Source organism: Taudactylus pleione, unplaced genomic scaffold (genome assembly GCF_031769625.1).
Source record: "Taudactylus pleione unplaced genomic scaffold, aTauple2 ptg000690l, whole genome shotgun sequence".
Lineage (NCBI taxonomy): Eukaryota > Metazoa > Chordata > Amphibia > Anura > Myobatrachidae > Taudactylus > Taudactylus pleione.
In genome coordinates this window covers 2,848,323-2,872,525 of record NW_028285092.1, presented here as the reverse complement: position 1 = coordinate 2,872,525, position 24,203 = coordinate 2,848,323, and the positions used below count along the sequence as shown (strand labels likewise).

General features: G+C 39.0%; 1 protein-coding gene across 2 annotated transcripts in view; it reads left to right on the top strand.

Moving 5' to 3' along the window:
- PGAP1 (post-GPI attachment to proteins inositol deacylase 1) overlaps nucleotides 1-24,203 on the top strand; it is a 707,270-nt gene that overhangs the window by 222,710 nt on the left and 460,357 nt on the right. For both annotated transcript variants that reach the window (XM_088456228.1, XM_088456226.1), the window contains exons 8-9: nucleotides 8,937-9,042; nucleotides 20,663-20,718. In XM_088456228.1, the coding sequence (XP_088312354.1) occupies nucleotides 8,937-9,042; nucleotides 20,663-20,718 (162 nt within the window). The remainder of the gene's footprint in view (nucleotides 1-8,936; nucleotides 9,043-20,662; nucleotides 20,719-24,203) is intronic.

The window sequence follows — 24,203 nt, the reverse complement described above, 5'->3', positions numbered from 1 at the left end:
TGTTCTTTGGGGGTTAGAATACCTGTACCTCTGCGTAGTAGTATCTGTAGTTCTTTTGTGTAGTCTAACATGGGGTCCTGTTTGAGTACTTTGTATGTGGTGGTATCATTTAGGATTCTGTGGGCTTCGGTAATGTAGTCTTTTTTATCTATTAGCACTATTCCTCCACCCTTGTCAGCTGGCTTTATTATAATTTGGTGATTTCTCTCTAGATCTTTCAGTGCGTTGGATTCGGCTCTGGTTAAGTTTGTTTTGGTGTGTTTTCTAGTTTGGTTGTCATGAAGTTTGCCTAGATCTCTCTCCAGTAGGCTAGTGAAGGTATTGATGTGATTCCCCATTATGTAACTTGGGTAAAATTGTGAATGTGGTTTATGATCGGTGTATATGTAGTCATCATCTGGTGGTTTGTATGAAGTATTTCTTCAAGGTTAATTTGCGGGTGAATTTATGTATATCCAGGTAAGTTTCGAATTTATCCATCTGAACTGTCGGTGCATATTTCAATCCTTTATCAAGGAGGTTGATGTGATCTTTGTTAAGTGTCTTAGAACTTAGATTAAAGATGCCTTGTCCTTTTTGTGTCATTGGGTTTATGTTTGTGTCCATGCTTTTTTGTTCTCCTCCACTGCATCCTCTCCTTGTTCTCCCAGTTTTCTTTTTGTTTTTGTTGTTGTTGAGACAGGTTCTTGTGAGGTGTTCAGATGTTCTATACCGGTCTATTTTTTTGCGCTGTTCATATTTAAGTCTGTGGTGATTTTAATGTGTTTGAAAGTCATTTTTATGTATGTTGAACACTGTCGGTATGTGTTTGGGGAAGATTGTTAAAAGTCTTGAATTGCTATTAATTAGGAATTTAGCGTTGTGTTTCTTTGTAATATGTGGATTTGACAAAATGGCGCTGTGTTATCTATTTCTAAGATGGAGTCTTGTCGCCATTGGCAAGATTGGCAAGATGGCGTCACACAAATCTGATTTTTAAACCGATCCTGTCTCAGCCAAATATCCAGCTGCGACAGTTCTAATCTAGAATTCAGTGTCTGTATTGTCTAATACCTGGAGTTCACTAGTGTTTGTCTCAATCAGTAGTAAGAGTAGTAATTGGGAACAATCTTTCAGGATATTTTGCCATTTGTAAATTAATATTGTTTTCTCATTGTTATGGGATGGGACTTTGTTGATATGTAGACCCTTGGGGATTGTCTGGTTATTATGGTACCACTTAAGGGTTTGTGTGTCCCACCATAATTTATTCTCTTTATTAAGTGCTTTTTCTAAATTTGTGAGATCGCTGTAGAAGCATGAAGTGTCTTTGGATGTTGTGTCAGTAAATGAGGAGAAAAAACTGTCTGCCCTCTTTTCCCTTTTATCTTTGATAGTGGTTAATCCCATGTGTTGATTAATTATCCTTGCTGCCAGAAGTAGGCAAGATATAGCAATGGAAATGGTACTGAGTTCCTTGCGCACTGGATAATAAGGGTTGCGGGGTTTGCTGCATTTATGGAGCTAAACTCCTACAAAATGGCCACTGGACATTCTCACTAGAAGGCTTATAATTACCACACCAATGATTGACTGAACATCCAGCTAATGTGTATATACCATGGTGATAAATATTATGATTTGATTGGTAGAATGGTGCAGGTTAAATAAGTATTGCAAACCACACCAAAATGGCTGATTAACCCCTTAAGGGATGAACACTGAATACCAGACAGTCATTTATGGAGCTAAACTCCTACAAAATGGCCACCGGACTTTGTAATCAGAGACCTTCTCACTAGAAGGTTTAGAATTACCACACCAATGATTGACTGAACATCCAGATAATGTGTATATACCATGGTGATATATATTATGATTCGATTGGTAGAATGGGGCAGGTTAAATAAGTATTGCAACCTCACCAAAATGGCTGATTAACCCCTTACGGGCTGAACACTGGACAGTCATCTATGGAGCTAAACTCCTACAAAATAGCCACCGGACTTTGTAATCAGAGAAAGTCTCACTAGAAGGCTTAGAATTACCACACCAATGATTGACTGATCATCCAGCCAATCCAGAGACTACGTACATCTCCAATCAGAAACGGAGGAAGGACCCACAAGGGGTTTTTAAACCCAGCAAACCAACCTCACAACCTATACACTACCCCAGAGGAATGCCACAAGGCTGAAACGCATTGGGCACACAGAGCATTGGAGCAGACCCTACGGCAACACCGCACCTCCGACTGCCTAACACCCTCGTGTCACATAATCATCCAGTCCGAGTCACATGACCGCAGCCACCGGGCGCAAACCCGGAAGCGAGTGAGGAGACTGCTGCACTGCAGGCAGCGGTCTTACACTGCCACACAGATCCACCAACGGGGAGGAAGGAGAGAAGGCACCGCGACTCAGCCCACAACAGGCAACACCGCGCAGCTCCAATCCAACCAGCTAGCACCCCAGCAAGAGTTGTCCAAACTCAACAGTCCAGCCACACCAGACAAAGCTTTTGAATTGCATCTCAAGCAAGGGAAGCCAGCACACCCCGTTGACTAGCAGGACTCCACCTCGCAGGCTCCATTAATGCAAGTCTGCAGGTAACAATTGTTGTCATCCAGCAAACCCCCCCCCCCCATCCACCAGTGGTCGGGACTACAATCCTTCAACTCACCAGCATCACCCTTCCAGTACCCAGGATTGTACGGAACGGACCCATCAAGTTAAGTGGGATGCCGCTTCTCCTACATGACTATATGAACAATAGATCTATACAGCATCACCATTCACAAGCATTCTGTCTAGTTCAGTGTGCACATCTATCTACACTATTGTGATAATTTTTTTTTTTGTGCTCAACAGTGTTCATTTAATCTGTTTTTTGTGTACAACCTCATCTATATGTGCATATACTACATGTATGTAATATTGTGCTTTAACTTTAACAGGTTCTTATCATAATTATGTGTATAACTTCTTTTACATATATGTGATACAAATCTGTGGTTAACAGTGTGTTTAACCAATAAATAGATTTTCACTAATATCCATCTGTCTTATTTTAGACTGATATACATACACCACATATAGGGGTATAGTGCGGTAACAAACCTTGCTCCATATTATTAACCAAGAGGTTAGGCACCTCTGTCTTACCTGCAGCAAACCTTGCAACCCTTATTATCCAGTGCGCAAGGAACCCAGTACCATTTCCTTGCGCGTTAAACAGCCCTTCTAATCGCGCTATGCTGTGGCATGACTCTGTACACACAGTGATGTGAATAGTTATCACAGGCAGCTTCTGCTGATCAAAATGATATGCAGCATATGTTATGTGGTGTGACTTGTAGCGCAGGGAGGATAGATGTATGTGGACACATCTGTATGCATTTGGATGGACCTCCATCTTAGGAGGACACCGCAGCCAGTTACCTTTATCTGCAAGGGATGTGCCGGGTTTGCTGTTCACAGAGATCATACTATATTAAGTACATATATGAGGTTAAATATATATGTACTGAAGTCACAATTCATGAGGTAAAATGTATATGTGTTAAGTAATTATAATGGAGTATTGTAGTTCATTATATATATATACATATACACACACGCACATATATATTATCCAAAAATGACCGGCACTCATCTGGCTTTAATGACAACTTGCCCGGTGTTCCTCCTCAATTTGAACAAAAAGTTTGTGCCCTGAAACGTTGATCCACCCCCCTGTCTGGGTGTACTTTGTGTGACACATGTATGGCCCTGAGTGCTGTCCACCACCTTTCAGGCAGCACTCATTGCAAAATGACACAGGAGAGCAGCTTACACCGACTTTTCAATGTTTATGTAAACATTTTTCTCAGGACATAGATAAACAAACAGAAAAACTCACCTATATACCCCCCACCGGGCCGTCCGTGTCATTTCATGCACGTGGGATCCTGCACGAAAAAACGGGAAGCGCCAGCATCAGCGTCACAGAGGGAGCATGAAAAATAAGTAAACGCAATAAACACCTGTTGCTTAACATAAAACAAAAGCACCACACATGGATATTAAAAATAATGAGGACATATTTGTATAACATGATCTCCAAAAAACATAAAAATATATAAGACCTTCACGCATACTGGGCATAAATAATAAAGGTAAATGTATACTTGTAATACAACAAATTTACATAATATCCCACATTGCAGGTCCCAGGTGTTTATTGAGATTCCGAGGGGACAGTGTTTCTAAGCGAAATATCCACCTACATTCAGTCTTCAGTAACAATAGACCACAATCACCCCCTCTTTTAGGAGGTTTGATATTATCGATAATACGATATCTAAGAGAGGCCAGGCTGTGTTGTACCTCCAGAAAAAGCCTGGCCACTGGCTGATCAGTCTTCCCTGTTTGTAAGGCTGGCCTAATGGAGGACCTATGGACCGCCATGCGTTCCGTGAAGGCCCTCTCAGTTTTTCCCACATAGTGTTTGCCACAGGGACAGCTGATTAGATACAGTAGATCACAAATTTAGTAGAGCAAGAAAATGTAAAGCACTTTGAGTCCTTTAGGAGAAAAGCGCTATATAAATAAAATTAATAATAATAAAAAGAATAAGTCACCCTGTGACAAATTCTATACTTCTGACCAGTATATGGATGTCAGAATGAATAACCACAAATCATATAGCTGCATGTGGTGCAATAGGTGCACTTGAAGCATCCAATTCGTGTAACATTTAAAAATGATGAGATAGATGAAGAAGAGACAGTTTTAGATGATGGTCCTGATGTCAAATCTGTTTTCATGACATAATCACGGATATTGCGACCACGTTTGTACGCTGGCATTAACCGGTTTTCAAACAGTTGACTGAGTTGTATATCTGATTGAATGATCAGCCAATAAGATTTACTGATGTGGTTGATGTTGGAACTATTAGAGTTGAATGTGTTAACCCAAATGATATTGTTGTTGTTTTTTTCTTTGACGGTTGTAATAGGTCCGATCGGAGTATTTTAAGGACTTTCTTTTTTGTTTTAATTGAAGAAGTCCTGTCATATCTTCTTATGGTGAATTTGTCAACCATTGTATTGAGTGCTTCATGTAATACAGAATCATCGCTGATGATCCTCCGAACCCGAAGCATTTGCGAGTAAGGTAGACCGTCTTTTAAAGCCTCTAATTACTTACATATCGGTTTATGTGGTACTTTTTTCTCTGTAGTAAGGATGTGCCCCAGTGTGTGGGATGCACATGCACAGGAGAAGGGGGGGTGGAGAGATATGGCTGGGAGTGGTTGGGTTCATGTCAGGGAAAGAAGGACAGGGACAGAGACGTATAAAAGGAGCTGCCGGTAGACTGAGAATTAGTCTGCTAATCCCTCCCTTCAATGCCACCCCCTTGCATCCCGACTGGCAGCTTAGCGATGGAGGCTGCTGTGCGCAGGGGGTGGAACCGGAGAGCGAGATTGTGGGCTTGGCGGCCAGGTCCAGCTGTCATTGGCGTTGGGGTGGAGGAATCGCCTGCGGCTGCCCGGGAGCAATGGACTGGAGAGTGTGGCGTTCAGTGACCAGCTGTCAGCAGCCATGGAGCTGTGAGTGTCTGCAGCAGTAGCGGCCAGCGGTGGTGGGAGCCAGACATTATCGTGTCGGCTGTAGGAAGGAGGCAGAGCCGCTGTCAGACAGGCCAGCGCACACAGTCACCCCTAATGATTCAGACAGTTGGTCAGTAGTACACAGTCGGAGAGCAGATCAGCACATAGACAGGTAAGGTCTCTAGTCATCCAACGAGGTGGTGATCATAAGTGCTGCAGTGAGTTCTACAGTTGCACCGATCCACAGATGTCTGCCAGCAAGGAGAGTATTACAGCTTACACTGACAGTTAGAATTAGTGAAGGTAGAGGATACAGATAAGCGCAGGCACAGTGTAACCAGGATGTGTTGGGCACTAAAGGCTGCTTAGAGAAGTAAGCCCCCTGCGACATGCAGTATTGAGCAGAGCTACTTCGGAAAAGCCAGCTGTGGGTAATGAGACAGGCGGGTAGCTGAAGGGGCTGAGAGCAGCAGCGGTCTCTTGTATTCAGCAGCAGCGCCTGTATCACACCAGTATCATCCTGTAATAGGGCAGACTATTCCTATACCTATTTCACAGGACCAAATAGGAAGAAGTGACTTATAAAAGGGATTGGAACCTGGATAACCTAGGGCTGTTTCGTTTTCCATCACCTAGCTCTTTTACCAAAAACAGCAAAACGGAGATAATTTGGGGAAGTGGGGTGTATATTTTTTTTTACACCAATAAAAGTAACTTGTTAACATAGACACTTTCAGTAACCATAGTTGGTAAGAAAGTACTGTGGACCTCATTCAGAGTCGGTCGAAGCGGCCGCACGGTTGTACGCCACCGATGTTCGCTAAACTGCGCATGCGTAAAGTTCGCAATGCGTGTGCGCAAACTAGCCGCTATGATCCGAAATTTCTCTCTCCTTGAACACAGCCATGTTGGTAGTTTGAGTGACAGAATGAGGCGTTTGTGGGTGGTAACAGGGGAAGGTGCTTGAAAACGGGGGAGTGGAGATCCGAATGCATGCGTGCCTAATTATGCGAATGGCGTTTTATGGGAGTGCATACGGTTTATGGGAGTGCATAATTAACAAAGTAGCGTCATGGCACATGTGACATGGGAGGTTTTTACACTGACATGATCGTAGAGCTTAAGAGAGGGTATGGTCAGCCTTAAGCTCTACGACCAGTTCCGATGGTCTCGATTAATCCTTATATGCCCGGAGATGACATGTAATGCGTACGAGAAGGGGGCGTATTTTTTTGTCTTCCGGCTGCTTCCTCCCCTTGGTCGGCCAGCAGCCGATCCGAACTTAGGGACGCAACTTGCGAGGGAATCATTTGCATATCTGGACCCTTTTCCCGTACGACCGTGCGGCCGCTTCGACCGACTCTGAATGAGGTCCAGTTTCCGGTAACGGTTACAGAAAACTTCTAACATCCTCTATTGAAGGATGTTCCCAAAATACTCTGAGAACATAAGGAACATTCTACAAATTGCAAATGCATAACTTTTGTCTGATGTTTGGACTCTGTTACACGAAGAACTGTATTTTAAGGTATATTGATTGTTTTTACTGTTATGCTGAGTACACACTAGACGACTTGTAAACAATGTGATGGTCATCTAGATTTCCCTTGAATTCACGAACCAACGCTCTAGTGCATGTACAATGTGCAATCTACCAAACGACCAAATTATATATTGTGTGTCGTTTGGTGGTTAGATCGTTAACTATATAATGTTAACATATTGCCTGGTCGTCCGGTAATGCGTACACATTGCACGATTTGCGGGGAATCGTTAGTGAGATTGTCAGATTGAGCTGCATGTAGGGAAGACCTACAGGGAAGTGCGTACACACTTGATTATTTGAAAGATTTATTGCCCCGATGCGTCGGAATCGGCCAAATTGTTAATAATATTGTCTAGTGTGTACGGGCTTTATAGTCCATGTGAACCCAGTGGTTTTTTTTCTGTTTTTTTTTTTTTTTTTTTTTTACTGCTCAGTGCAAGTAAGATCAGTATTAGTGATTTCTGGCTTTATTGGCGGGATTCCATTATATAATATTGTTTTTACAGTGCTAGTGTTTACTTTGCATCTAAGTTTAATCAACTGTTTTACTACTTGTGCTGATAAAACTCATTGTTAGTTTGTAATTGGTGAATCTCAAAATATAATATATTGATACAATGTGTTTTGTACAGTTGTTCAAAGCATTGCACCAAATTTTGTACTCCGATATAGAAAACAAAGAACATGTTAAGACGTGGTTCCCAAACTTTTTCAAATCACGGCGCCCTAGAGTGTCAGCATTTTTTCCACGGCACCCCTGGGCCAAAACTTTCTTATTGAGAAATTCAGCAAACATTAAATGACGTAAATTGTGCTTATATGCCACTCTTATGTTCAGTTATGTGGTGGTTGACAGGGCTGCACTTCTTTTTGTCCACATGTTTTTTAATTGGCAGCCATTAGCACTGGTTTTGCCTATCACACTGACTAAAATAATTTTTTTGGTACTGGACCACCAACCCGAGGCACCTCTGCAAGGACCCTGAGGCACCGCAGGGTGCCACGGCATCCAGTTTGGGAACCACTATGATAGGGTGCAAAGCAATGTACTCCTGTATTTGCTCGTTGTCCCTCTTAGCTACGTATGTGAGGGAAAAAATGTGTCAGTGTTACTAGAAATTGTGATGGTATTGCAAAGGAAACATATCCTGATATTCATATATGATCTGTCATCCATAATAATTGAGGTTATATTTCTCTTTTAAAGAGAACCAGTTCTCTTATTCATCAATGAGCAAAAAAATGCATTACTAGTAGATAGTATGGTTTTTCTAAGAAATTGAGCTTTTCATGCTACTACAGGTTGAGTCTCCCATATCCAAATATTCCGAAATACGGAATATTCCGAAATACGGAATATTTTTAGCATGACTGAGATGGTGAAAACTTTGATTTTTGATGGTTCAATGCACACAAACTTTGTTTAAGGCACAAAATTATTAAATCTAAAGTATAAAAGGACCTATAGGCTGTGTGTATAAGGTGTATATGACACATAAATGCATTTCATGTATGTACACACACTTTGTTTGAGGCACAAAATTATTAAAAATATTGTATAAAATTACCTTAAGGCTGTGTGTATAAGATGTATATAAATCATAAATACATTCTGTGTTTAGATTTGGGCCCTATACCTAAGACCTTTCATTATGGTATGTAATTATTCCAAAATACGGAATATTCCGATATCCAAAATACCCCTTGTCGCAAGCATTTTGGATTTGGGAGACTCAACCTGTATATATATTTGCTATTCACATAATTGCAGGGGGATATTCTTTACGTTTAACTTTCCATTTCTCCTAATGCATAGATAACAGAAGACCCCATTAAAAGATTGTCGATTTTACGTCATCACTTTGTAAGACATCCAGCAAAGTTATATGAATCGTCATATGAAACGGTTATAAATATTTCAGGTATGTAAAATTGCTTGTTTTCTGCTATGACATTAACTTAAACATGTAGGATCACTAGCTAAATCGGTTAAACATTTTATTTTAAATCTACATTTTATTAAAAGTTGCCATGTCTGTTAACTATAATCCTAGAGAACATAATATAGCTTATTCACTGTCCAAGAGTGACACCAAGTACAATCTTTCTTCTTTGCAGAGCTTGAAGTTGGCAACAGTCTGCAAAAACCTTTCACAGTTATGTTGGAAGCATTCAATTACTTATAAATATATCTGTTATTCTAGCCATATTATTTTGCTTAATTGGTTACCAAACAAGCCTCCATTTATATACTTTGCTTTTGTCAGCATATGACTCTAAAACCATATAGCAAAAACGATGAGCAGTCATTGCTGGTGCATGCTTCTGCCTGCTCACCTAATGCCTGTGATCACACTTTTATTAGACTTTTCCAATCACATGGCATAATCCAGGAACAAGTTGATTTTTCCATGGTTCATATAATTTGTCTGTGGGTCATATGATCCAAAATTGGTTTTGGTTCTAATTCATCATCTTGTTTTGGTTTTGCCAAAACCACCCTCACGTGTTTTGGTTTTGATCTGGTTTGTTTAAATTGATTAAAAAAAAGCTAAAATCATGTAACGTAGGCATGTTTTGTTTCTACAGTATTATTAACCTTAATAACATTAAATTCCAGTCATTTCAAGTCAATTTTGACCACCTAGTAGTATATACACAGAGAAACTTATGCTCCAACTCAGTAGTGCTGCAACTAGTCCTCTGAGGTGGTCACACACCCGAAAAGGTCATACAAAAATACAGTACTTGTGTTAGTGCGCACTCTCAAGGATGTGATGATCTTCAGAATATCGGTATATTATATGTGGTCTTTTTATCAATGGTTTCAACAAATTCCTCCACCTTCATAAAGAGGCTTTTCTTTTAATAATCAATCCTTATTTTCCTCCATACAGGTATAAAGTATCTAGTATAGTGAAATATTGTTTATTATACAAAAATACATTAAAATATGCCACAAAAAATTATTTTAGAGGTTCAAGCAGCCTTCCATATCGAGTGGGGTGCAGATATATTAACACCCAAATACACATAAGAGAAGGTTATCCAGCTACCTCCCGGGATAGGTGTTTGGTCACTCCTACGTGTAGACAAACAATGTCCCCCACAGCCTCACCCTGGATCACCACCTCCTTCTATGCTCCATAAATCTCATATCTAGTGATCTGGTGGTACGTCCCACATATTGTAGACTGCGCCCACATTCCACCACATAAATGACATAGGACAACCTACAATTCAGGAAATCCCTAATCACAAAGCTCTCTCCTGACATGTTGGATTTAAATTCCACTATTTTTTTCCCACAAATTTACATGTAGTACTCAGATTCTTTCCACAACAAAAAAAATCCATTGCTTCCTCCTGAATCAGATTCCCTCCTGAAGTGACTGGGGGCTAGTTTTAATTTGAGGTAAACTGATTTTCTGAAAATTACCAACTTTTGAGCTACAATCGAAGGACCAATAAAATTATCCAGTTTCAAAGGCTAAGATTTCTCTTGATGATCTTTTCTATATCTTGACACTATAAGTTACATTGTGTAACAAACACAAGTAATCTCTCCTTCTCTACAACACTCGAACTATTTCCCTCCATCAACTTAACCCTACCTTTTAGTAGCTACTTCATCCACCATAAACTTTATCTAACACACATTGTGGGTGTCCTTGTTCTAAAAAAGATTTATACAGAACCGAAACCTGTTTTGCATAGTTCTCCACCTCAGAGCTGTTCCTTTTGATCCTAAGCAACTGCCCCTTGGGGATATTTTCTTTCCATTCTTTCAGATGGTTACTTCTAAAATTGAGATCTATTTTGATAAACCTCCTTGATATAAGTTTAGGTAAGATTATTCTAATCTGCTCCTACTGACAGTGTTATATCTAAGTAGTCAATTGACACTGAACTAATATTACTAGTGAACCACAACCCAAAATCATTGTGGTTAAAACTGTCCGAAAAAGATGTAATTGAAAACTTGTCATCATCCCAAATGATAAACGGATAATATATATACCTATCATAGAGAACCAGGTTCGCCCCAAGCAGCCAACCCCAAAATTACTCCTCTTCATACCTCCCCATATAGAGGTTGGCAAAGCTCTGGGCAAACCTCATTCCCATGGCAGTATCCAGTGTTTGTAAATAATAAAGTGAATCAAAAGTGAAATAAGTTTTAATATAAAATGAATAGATGACGAAATAAACGTGCATAATGCTACAGTCATATTAGAATCCTTTTCCAAATAATAGTCAACTGCTTGTAGTCCTCCCTTATGAGGGATATTAGAATATAATGATTCTACATCACTGTTTGCAAATAAGTAGCTTGTTTTCCACTTGATTTCCATGATTAAATAAAAAAATGAGGTATCTTTAATGTATGATTTTGTAAAAAAGTGTCAGCAAAGTTATTAGTGATTGACTAATAAATTATTAGTGAGTGACCCAATACCAGAAATAATAGGTCTACCTGGTGGAGAATAAAGTATTTTGTTAATTTTTAGCAAGTAATAAAATGTGGGAAGAAGAGATGTGTTACACACAAAAAAAGAAAAGTGGCCTTGTTTATAACACCATCAAGTGCTTGTTGTAACATTTAATTTTTCTTTAAAAAGGGCATTGGGGTTGCCAGACATGACAAAATAATGTGTAGTATCTTTCATTTGACAAAGTGCTTGCTTAACATGATACTCAGTTTCCTGTATGACAATCCTGTATCACCCTTGTGAGCAGATTTAATAACAATTGTTCGATCAGATTCCATCTTCTTTAAGACATTACGTTCCTCCCTGGTTAGGTTGTTCCTCAGTGGTTCCTTTTGTGCTTTTTCACAGATATACCTAAACCCTTCAAGTGTGAAATTATAAAAGCTCTCAATATAGTGGCCCCTATATTTGAGAGGATAAAATCAGATTCAGTTTGAACCCTTTTCCATTATTATATTCACTATTGATGTCAAATAACCGTACTGTATCATTACTTAAATCTATTCAATTGTTTGACTCAAAATCCAATGATTCCAAAATGCCTATTGCTTCATCATCATGTTCATCTAGTACTATGGGGAGACCCTCTCTATTCTGTTTTTTCATTGCCCTTATTGCAAAAAAAATATTTTCTGGCTTTACATATTTATTCAAAACCACAAAGAGATTAAACATATTGGGTCTTGATGCAGGGGCAAAGTTCATGCCTTTACTCAAAAGATTGACTTCTGCATTGCTTAGATTTTTAGATGATAGGGTATATATACCATTTGACCTAATCCGTACATTTGTTTTTTGTTTGGATTTTGTCCTATTTCCTCTCATTTCCCTTCTCTTTCTCATCCTCTTTTTCTTGTCCAATTGGACCTTACATTTCTTTTCGGTGGTTCTGGAATCTTTGACCATCTCCGAAAAAACTTTTTTGTATAGCGGGAGAGAATCTTGTACTTTTACTATTCCTTCTATGTCTGTTTCTCCATTCTGGCGTTTCACACCAACTTTGGTTATCGTCATCATCAATCAGAGGTTCGAACCTATTTTTATGTCTGAATCTATCTGTCCTATTATCCTGTCGCCTCCAGCTATTCCCTATCTGAGAATATGTATTCTCTTTTTTTTCCTAAAATTTTTTTACTGAGATACTGTTCAAATTCATAATATTGCTGTTTATTCCAATCACAAAATCTTACTGTTTTTGGTCTATCAGCAAAACTACTTTTATGTAATGAACCCGATTCATTTCTCCATGACCTATTAAAGGTCCTGATTTGTCCTTTTACATAATCCATTCCATCCTGGCTTAATTTATCATCTTTTAATAGTATTAGGAAACTCTACAATTGATCTTTTGGTCACGTACAGAGAAACCCTGATCACCCAAAAATCCTTCAGTAGATCAGTGGTCTTCTGAGTTTCCTTTTGTATATCATGTACCTTAGCCTCTCTCTATCTTATTAGTAATCACATTGAATTTTTAGACCAATTATCTAAAATTGTGTTCCACTCTTCTGTAAATGTGTCAAATGTAGATTTTATAAAAGATTATATATTATGTTTTATATATCTTATACATTCTATAATCTATATTTTATAAAATATAGCACATCTATGAGACATTGCGGCACAGCAGTGGCAGACAGGATGGCAGTTTAATAAACTATATGACCCCATAGAAAGAATGTTTTCATTAATCAAGAACTAGATCAGAGACCCAAGGGCAGTACATTGAAATGGAGGTGGAGTATGTAGTGGAAGGCAGTTAAAGCATTGGTTGGTTGATTGACTAAGAAGAGAAAAGTCCATAAAATAATACAATGTTGTTAATATAGCCAATAATTCCTGACAAGAGTTTCAAGAGAAACTGTCCATACTACCCTCCCCGCCCTCCTTCCTAATTGGGTAACAACCCATGTAGTACAATTATGAGAGACACCAGAGAGTCTGAGCATGAGGGGAACTAGCTCAGATGTCCGACGGCAGTACAGGGAAATTAGGTAAGTACGTAGTGGAAGGCAGGTAAAAAAGAATGATCGATTGATTCATTAAAATAATTAAAATTGAAACTTGGCCTTGTATCATCTTGTACATATTACTAAATATGCTCCATAATACTGTTAATGTATTTTATATTTTGCGAGGCACCACATTATATCTAGTTAGAAATATGTTGCAAATTAGTTATACGTGAGAACAAGAACCAATAAAAATGTTTGTCTATGCAAAAAAGATAGTTACTAATTCCCCCCAGAAAATATACAGTCCATAATAAAAAAAAGCCATGATGGAATTGTCCTTGAAGATGTTGCATGTTAAAAAGACCATGCACAGTTTAATAAGCCAAGCTGTTCAGCGACAGGGTCTGCCCTTTTGTGGCTTGAAGTGCTTGGTTTGTATGGGCCCCCACAAAACAATATACCAATGGGCTTAAGGCTGCTAACAGCATTATTAATCATCTCTAAACTGGGATAATGTCATTATCATCCTCATTTTCTTCACCCACATCAGTGTTAACATAATCAGCACACAATATTAGCTTATGCCCACTGTAATCCACCGTTCCAGAAGTTTTGCCACTCCATTCTACCTAGTGTGAGTTCCCTCCAGGTGCTGTGAGACAGGCTGCTTGAAGCCAGGTGACGCTTCAAGACATCCGTTTACCGCAGCTTCCAGCCTTGCGTTTATCACTCAAAAGCTCGGAGTAGAAAACCGACTTCGGCAACAAAGAGTCATTCATCCACACTAGGTGTCCACATCATCTCAACTGGCCTCTCATCAGCAAGCACTCCATGCAATTCATCTTGGTCCGACAAAGAATCTCGGATTTTGGGACACGATACTGCCAATTCACATGCAGAATCTCCCGGAGGCGTTTTAGGTGGAGGCTGTCCAGTCTTCTTAAGTCTTCACTGTAGGGGCACCCAGGTCTCAGAGTTGTACAGCAATAAGGGTAGCAAAATTTCTTTATATACAGTGAGTTTAGTCTGCATCTGGAGAACGTGAGACTTCCCTACTCTGATTTAGTTTGCCGAAAGCAGCAGAAGTTTTGTTAATATGTATAGCAATTTCAGACTTGAGGCGTTTGTCATCATGTATTATGCTTCCTAGGTACCGAAATCGTACTTCTTTCAGCTGTTTTCCACCAAGGCTGGCAACTGAAGATTTTGACATACTTATCACCAGGCCGAATTTGCTGCACGATGCATCCAAGTGGCCCATGTATTGCTGCAAGTATTCCATGCTGTCAGCCATAAGGCAAACATCATTGGCGTACAGAAATTCTAGCAGAGACTTGTCTGACTCCATGTTTTGCCGTGTAGCAAGTTAGTTGAAAGACGCTCTTATCAGTTCTTAAGTTTATTTGTATTTGTCCAATGCAGCTCTTCAGAGCATCACTCATCACTGAAGCGAAGTACAGATGTGTCTAAATCAATCCTTCATGTGCTACAAGTCGTGTCACACATAACGCTGGAGCTCCTTGTGCCTCGGTAGCGCAGTGCGTCTTTCGTTTGACTTTTTACCTTCAAATGCGTCTTATTCACACAGATCGGGATAGCTAGCACAAGCAGCTTTTGCTGATTAAAATGATATGCCGCATGCCTTTATTTTGGCATGTATCTGCATGTGAAATGCTACGTTAGTGTCACCGTGTGAATAAGACACATTTGAAGTTAAAAGTCACACAAAAATACGCTCAGCGCTACCGAGTCACGCCAAGGTATGGCACGATTAGATGGGCTGTTTAACGTGCAAGGAGGCTAGATGTATGAGGACACATCTGTAAATGGTGAAGAGTTTGGGAGCCATTACACATCCTTGCTTAACACTGTTGGTGACTGGGAATGTTGTACTCTTAACCATCATGCCGTTGTGGAATTGGCTTACTAAGTTACTCAAACTCGCAGGACATCCAATCTTCTCAAGCATAATCCAAAGAACAATCCTCTTTACCCTGTCAAATGCTTCTCAAGGTCGCTGAAGCACATATAGAGAGCCCAATGTTGTTCCAGGCTTGTAATGGTGGCACCCTAATGACGTTATATTTTCCAACACACAAGTTTTACGTTAACAATTTTTAACAGTGCCTGAAGGCCCTGAACACATAACAAACTCCCTCTTAGTGCCCCTAGTATAAAAAGGGTGCCACCCTAATTATGACGTTATATTTTTTAACACAAGTTCTTTATTATAATTATTATTATTACTTTTTAACAGTGCCCCATGAACGCACAAGAAACGTCCTCACAGCGCTCCTAGTATAAGTCAGATGACACCCTAATAATGACATTATATTCTTTATCATACAAGTTATATATTCATTTTTTTTAACTGTGCCTGAACACACAACAAACTGCCTCACTGCGCCCCTAGAGTAAGCTGGGTGTCACCCTAATAGTAGTGATGATGTTTTAATATTTTTTTTTGTTTTATAAAAAAAAGTGCCTCTATAGGCTTTTTAAGTAACACAGTGCTGCAGTTCATTCCATGGCGTTCTTTGTGCCACACAGTGACTCTACAGTGACCCATTAAACACAGTACTCCTAATCTTTTGATTTTTTAGAAAAATTGTCCCAGTAGGCTTGCTTTTTTTTAACAATTGTATTAATTTTTACAAAGTGTCATTAAAGACGTATACAAAAAATACATGTGAACATTAGCATAAGGATTTTTTTTAGTAACAAACAACAACGACTATTTCCCTATTTAAGTTTCGTTGCTAGGCTGCAGGTGCATAATATTTCTAAGTGCATAATTTAAAAGTGCACTTAACATTTCTAAACAAATTTCAACGTTAAACCAAAGGAAAACAGAAGGAGAACGCTCCAACCTCAAACCATCCAAATGCATAATCTGGCATTACATTAGCCATCTTTTGCATATTATGCAATAGACAGTGAGCAGATGATGGTCTTGTTAGCATCAAGTTACTCACATAGCACAGAAAGTGGGAGGCAGGGTAAACAACCCCTACTTACCAACTTTTTTCACATGTAAGTATACCTTAATTTTTTTAGTTTTACAGTATTAACAGCTACATTACAAACAAACCTTGCTATAGCATAACTATTTTCACCAATTTACCATAGTGATACTGTAGTTAATCTCTACTATAACCTCTATTTAATAATTTGCAAGAAACAAAACTATATCTATCTGAGCAATACCAGACATTTTGTCAATTTTTACCAAGATAGTGGTGAATGTTGTTTTAAGTTGCTGTCAAACAAACATATTCAGTCACGTTAACACATTTTGCAGGTAAGTATAAGTAGACTACACATTACTGAAATAATAGTTTTTCTTATCCTCTCCTTTTAGGATATGAACAGGGAGAGGGATCTTCAGGGTGTCTCCATGATAATCCAGGCCATGCCTTGCATGTATGATTGGGGGGGGGGGGCTGGACTGGTTGGGGGGGTGCTGCTTACAAAAGATATTATAATGGTAGGCGATATATAATTTGAGCACAATCAGAAAGTATATTATTATTTAGCTCCTGAACAGTATTGATTTGTGTTTCTTGTAGTCTGATTAATTCATTTGTTATAGCATCTTAAAATTTAATATTGACTGAAGTTTGGGGCTCTGTGGATGTGCACAACCTATTCAATTTAATTAAGATTTGACGGCATATGGTTACACTTCCTCATCTGCCTAGACATGTATATAGTTTACCTTAATTATGTTTACATAAATTCAACCTGACTTGTTTCAAAGACTGCTAAGGAACCAATAATGTCTAATGCTGGATATTTGAGAGGCCTTGCTCTCCTCAGGCCTTTCAGCATGTGAAAGTTGTGTACATTCTATGGAAGGAATAACCAGGTATTAATATTTTGACAAAACATGTTATTTTTAAGTTTAAAACATTTAGGTGTGGCCTTTTCAACGATGCAAGTGCCAGGTCCTCAGTGCTGTTAAGTAATTAGATTATTGTGCATTATTTTGGCAACTTTCCATTAAATAAACTTGCTATGGCCATGCCTGTAAATATTTTATGTGTATAATAGGTAATTTTTTAATAAAAATATAACTATCCCTTTCAGCTTGTTTTAGGTAAGTTTCCACTTAACAGGTGGTTGAACAGGAGCAGCATGTGTTTCGACTCCCACCAAAGAAGCTGAGGTCTGCTTTGGTGGGAGTAGATGAGATCTTGATGACAGCCTAGCAACTGCCCTTGAAGGACCTTCAAGCAAAATAGACAATCTGCGCTTTGAATTTACTGACTTCAATTATATGTACATCAAAAGACAAAAAAAATACCAAAAAACAATTCATCCTTAGCTACTTGTGTGGCTTTTGGTGGTGCAGTAAGCAATCAGGATAATAAAACTGGAATAAAAACAAAGCTTTTCAAGACAGCTGTGTGTGCCTAACTTTATTTAGTATACTTACCAATCTAAATGTAGTAAGTGTACAAATAAATGACAATGTGCCATGTAAAAGCATTTAATTTAAACAGTATTTGTAATATGATTAAACAATTGGAATGGGTTATATTAGTATGGTTATATTAGTATACAAATAGTACCACAAATAATTTGTTCTGCTCTGATTTGCAGTAGTGGTTTGGACATTGAACACTCACCAGGCTGTGCTGGCGGTGGGGTGCATCTGTGTTGTGCGCATTAATGCCATGGATGATCTCCAGTGGTAGTATCCCCACTCCCAGCACCGGCTCCTAGTATTCAACTTCGATAATTTGCAGGGGAGCCCAGTCCGGACTGTGTACTGAGCTCCTCAGCCATATTCTCTCTTATCCCTCCTCTTGATGTTAGAAGCGCTATCTGCACTGCTTCAGACCCCTCTTGAAAGGACCATTTGCGTTGACAACCTGCACTGCTGAGGACCATAGCTGCTTATTCCTCTTAAGTGTCTTGGCTGTCTGACTCCTAACCAGGACCTCATAATGAGTTCAAGTGAAAACCAGGGCCACACTCTCACCATATGAAAATCTGACATTCCTACCAGATTTTATTTTGGAGGTCTGTGTATCCTCCTCAGAATCTAGTTCCACCTCCTATGCATCCTCATCCACCTCTGGGTCAATCTTTTCTCTGCTTCATTTCCTCTCAACCCTCCATGTTACACAAAAGACAGGTAAGGCAAACAAACATTTAAAAATAAAACCTACCCTAACACTGAAAAAAGCACTCTCCACGATCCCACCACAGGCACACAAGTGACAAAAAATTTGAAAAACTTTTCAATATGACAACAGAACAGTAAAAAGCACAAGACACCTTCCAACAATCGCAATAAGTACTCCCAGCAAACTCAAACCCTCCAAACAAATAACTCCACTGTTCTACTACCACCATTCACCAATAACAATATCAGTGTTATTTTGGGCATTTTAGTGTGTTTTTGATGTCAGAGTGGCATGTGCAATGTTTTAACCATTAGAAAAGTATCAGGAAGCGTTGGTTGATTTTTGTTCCATTTTTATTGAATGCCATCGATTATACATGTGCATTTGAGGATGAGTTGAATCGTTACACAATAATTGATGGGCATTGCCATTGGATTTTAGTTACGCTGCAAACCGATGCTTTGTAAATTCTGTATTTAATCACTGTAATCCGTTGTCACAGACGTAGAGATTTAAGGCTGTGTTCCCGGGATGGGTCCTGGGTCTGGATTTATAGAGTCTACTGCACACAGGAAACTACTAGGTTGAATGTAATTTCTGCGCATAGATTTGGGTATCGGGTTGGTCCGGTGAGTAACTGAACTCCAAGGGTATATTGGAGGACTGCTGGATACCGGTTAGGACTGGAGGGTAATTGGACTCCAAGAGTATATATTGGAGGAAGGCTGGATACTCGCAGCTATAGCACACTGAAGAAACAGCAGACGCACTTTGAGAGAGCACAGTACGGAAGCTCACTAACGAAGCTGAGTCCTGTTGCACTGGCAATTTGTTAGAGGAACAGGAGGTCCCTTTATACTGGCTGATGGAAGCTGACTGCCTGTACACTGAGGGAGAGATGCTCTGTTGGTGGAGATAGAGGCACATGACGGGTGGCGACGGTGTAGTGGTCCAAGAAACTCAGGCATGCCTGTCCATTTGAACGCCATTTCATGGGCGTGCATAAATTAGCCACTGCGAAAGCATACGCAGTTTGAGTACTTACTGCATGCGACGAGACTTTCAATTTCTGAGACATGTCAGACTTGCTATGATTCTGCGTGAGGGAATCATGTTACCGATGTATGTTACGCAGGACTGCGAGGTAATACGCATGTGAGAAAGTGGTAGTGGACGTCTCTATGCTGGCTGAGCAGTTGCAAACATTAGCATATTTTCGCAGCAGAACTGTGTGCGTAATCACAGCTGTAGCGATCCGGAATGAATCAGGCCCTCTATGTGCATATAAAAGAACTAATGCTTTTATTTTTTGGTCGAATATGTAACAAATTTGTAATATATACTGTAGATACATTCAACTGCAATGAAATTGCAAGTAGACCCTTGTATAAGTAGGTATACATAGATCCACATTCAACATTTTTAACTTTGAGCTCCCTGGAATCGTAAAGGAGCTTTTTTTTCCCCCAATTTTTTTTTACATGTACATCATGTCTCCCTTTCATTGTTTACCTCTTGTTTTCAACTTTTAATAAGACTTTTTTCTACCTCATTCTGATATATGGAAATCAGGTGATTGATCTCTTCCCTAAAGGACCTAGTTATCTCATTTTAAACCCGATAATTATAATTTGTTTTCATCATTTATCGTGACAATATGATATTAAAGGTTCACCCAGATGTATTAAAAAAGGAGCTACCATTCCCAGTGAGAGATCCTACAGATCCCTCTCCCTGTAAATGTTGTGGAATGTAGCCTGTAGGCTACAATGGCTGACGCTTCACATTCCGTAGTTTGGTAAATCTCACAATGTAGCTTATAGTATCTGACTAGAATCATTTAAATATATTAGTGTATTTTTTGTTTTATTGTCAACTTGCATTTTAACATTACTGGTGTTGCAAAATATTAAAAAATACAAATGTGATTAGTTAATGTGGCATATGATTCTTTTGTAGAGTCTTCAACTTGGATTTATGTCGAAACAACAAACTGGACACACACAGTTATCAATGTAAGTTTGTCTTAGCAGTACATAGATGAATGTTAACAGAGTTCCCTATGTATAAGCTAAAGCCTTCAACCCATTAACATGGTACCTGTTCTATCCACAGCGCTACCTATAGTAAGCTAAGATTGCAGTTTTGGTGGGACACATGGTTTTTCATGATTTTTAGGGTTAAGATGTGGATTAGGCACTTGGTGGATGGTTAGGCCGCTGAAGGGGACGGTTAGGCACCATGGGGAGGACTAGAATTAGGCACTTGGGGGAGGGTTAGGGTGAGTATTAAGGTTAAAATAACAAAATAAAGGTGTCTGCCTTTCGGTGGCGACTATTTGTGTGTCGACCTTTTGACAGTGTGGACCTTTTAACCATGTTGACCATCTGTTGTTGACCAATTGACGGTCTATACACTCTCTCAATTTTATTGTCCCATGTCCTCATATACCTAGCCTCAACATGCCATGCGGCGCGAGACATGATGCGAATGAACTGCCAGGTCCCGTGTGACTTAGCATGCGCCGAATGTCTGTTTTGCTTATTTTTCACCTGAAAATACACCTTAGTTGAATACTGCTTCACGAGGCTGCACTGATTCATTTGATATGCAACACTTGTATATCTGTGTGAGAAGTTCAATGGAATCCCAAAAAGTTAAATTGTTGACAAGAGGATGATGCTTAAAAAAATAAATTCTATGAAGTTCCTTGCTTCTATTATTTGTTGTTGTGACACTGCTGACCCAGTGCCGGAATTCCGACATCCGGCATACCGAATGCAAGTATATCGGGCCAGGTTAGTTTGTAGCTGCACAGGGGGGTGTTATGTTTAGGCATTACTGTATCTCAAAATAATTTGAATACATCTAGTAATGTTAATAAAAATAATAATGGTCCATCAAAAATAAATTTTAATGGATTCAAATTATATTCGCATTTATTGTGACATTAATTTTTGCCTTATGTATAAGGCAAATTAATTTTTGCCTTATGTATATGTTTTTCCCATACAGGTAAACTACATAATACATTATGCTAAAAACAAAAATATATTATAATTGATGATGCACTACAAATATCATACTCACTCAAATCATATCTGAACATCATCTGAGTCATATGTTAAAATATAGTTGTAATTTTTTGTGTAAATAAGTTTTAACTCAAAAGCATGTAGACAAAAACATTATACCCAATTGTTCTCATCAAATGAATTGGTCTTATTTGAACTCTGCATTCTGGCTGGACAAAAATGCAATATATAGCACCTATCCTTGTGTATCAATGCCTATTTCCCTATAGATTGTAAGCTTGCGAGCAGGGCCTTCCTACCTATATATCTGTCTGTTATTACCAAGTTTTTATTCTATTAATGTTTCCAATTGTAAAGCGCAAACAGAATATGCTGCGCTATATAAGAAACTGTTAATAAATAAATAAACTAACGGGTCTTAAGAAAAAAAACAAAAACTTGATTCCTCAGATTTTAAATAGACTTGTATATCATAAAATAGTTATTGTGAAATTCTTCTAAATGAAAAGTCATAATATCAATATTTAATAGGCTTAAACTGAAGTATATGCATAAATAAACTAGTTATCTTCAAGATATAAATAAAGTATAGAGCTAAACCCATCCGCAAATTTAATTAAAAAAAAGAAACTAAGAAATCAGAAAGAAATCACATGTACATAAGTATTTACAGCCTTTGCTCAATACTTTGTTGATGCACCTTTGGCAGCAATTACAGCCTCAAGTCTTTTTTAATATGATGCCACAAGCTTGGCACACCTATCTTTGGGCAGTTTCGCCCATTCCTCTTTGCAGCACCTCTCAAGCTCCATCAGGTTGGATGGGAAGCGTCGGTGCATAGCCATTTTCAAATCTCTCCAGAGATGTTCAATCGGATTCAAGTCTGGGCTCTGGCTGGGCCACTCAAGGACATACACAGAGTTGTCCTGAAGCCACTCCTTTGATATCTTGGCTGTGTGCTTAGGGCCGTTGTCCTGCTGAAAGATGAACAGTCGCCCCAGTCTGAGGTCAAGAGCGCTCTACAGCAAGTTTTCATCCGAGATGTCTCTGTACATTGCTGCATTCATCTTTCCCTCTATCCTGACTAGTCTCCCAGTTTCTGCTGCTGAAAAACATTCCCACAGCATGATGCTGCCACCACCATGCTTCACTGTAGGGATGGTATTGGCCTGGTGATGACCGGTGCCTGGTTTCCTCCAAACATAACGCCTGACATTGACGCCAAAGAGTTCAAAATTTGTCTCATCAGACCAGAGAATTTTGTTTCTCATGGTCTGAGAGTCCTTCAGGTGCATTTTGGCAAACTCCAGGCGGGCTGCCATGTGCTTTTTACTAAGGAGGAGCTTCCATCTAGCCACTCTACCATACAGGCCTGATTGGTGGATTGCTGCAGAGATGGTTGTCCTTCTGGAAGGTTCTCCTCTCTTCATAGAGGAATGCTGTAGCTCTGACAGAGTGACATTGAGTTCTTGGTCACCTCCCTGACTAGGGCCCTTCTCCCACAATCGCTCAGTTTTGATGGCCAGCCAACACTAGGAAGAGTCTTAGTGGTTTCGAACTTCTTCCATTTTTGGATGATGGAGGCCACTGTGCTCATTGGGACCTTCAAAGCAGAAGATATGTTTCTGTAACCTTCCCCAGATTTGTGCCTAGAGACAATCCTGTCTCGGAGGTCTACAGACAATTCCTTGGACTTCATGCTTGGTTTGTGCTCTGACATGCACTGACAAGTGTGGAACCTTATATAGACAGGTGTATGCCTTTCAAAATCATGTCCAAACAACTGAATTTACCACAGGTAGACTTCAATTAAGCTGTAGGAACATCTCAAGGATGATCAGTGGAAACAGGATGCACCTGAGCTCAATTTTGAGCTTCATGGCAAAGGCTGAAAATACATATGTACATGTGATTTCTTAGTTTTTTTGTTTAATTAAGTTTGCAAAAATCTAAAAAAAAACTTTTACACATTGTCATTATGGGGTATTGAGTGTAGAATTTTGAGGACAAAAAATAATTTATTCCATTTTGGAATGAGGCTGTAACATAACAAAATGTGGAAAAAGTGAAGCGCTGTGAATACTTTCCAGATGCACTGTATATATTTACTAAATTAATTAATATATATATAAATCTAACATAAGCATCCTATTGAAAGTCCCATAATCAAAATGGGAATGGAGAAGTAAAAAGTTAATTGTGTAAGAGAGAAGAAAACCCTCTTCTCATATAGGGTTAAGTTTACTAAAGTGAGTGTTTTTAGAAGTGGAGATGTTGCCCATAGCAACCAGTCAGATTCTAACTATTATCTTCTAGAAGATGCTAATTAAATGTTAAGTAGAATCTGATTGGTTGCTGTGGGCAACATCTCCAATTCTAAAATCTATCACTTTAGTAAATTTACCCCTTAGAGTGATAAAAACCCAAACAGAAAATTATCAAATGTAATCAAATATAGTGTCTAC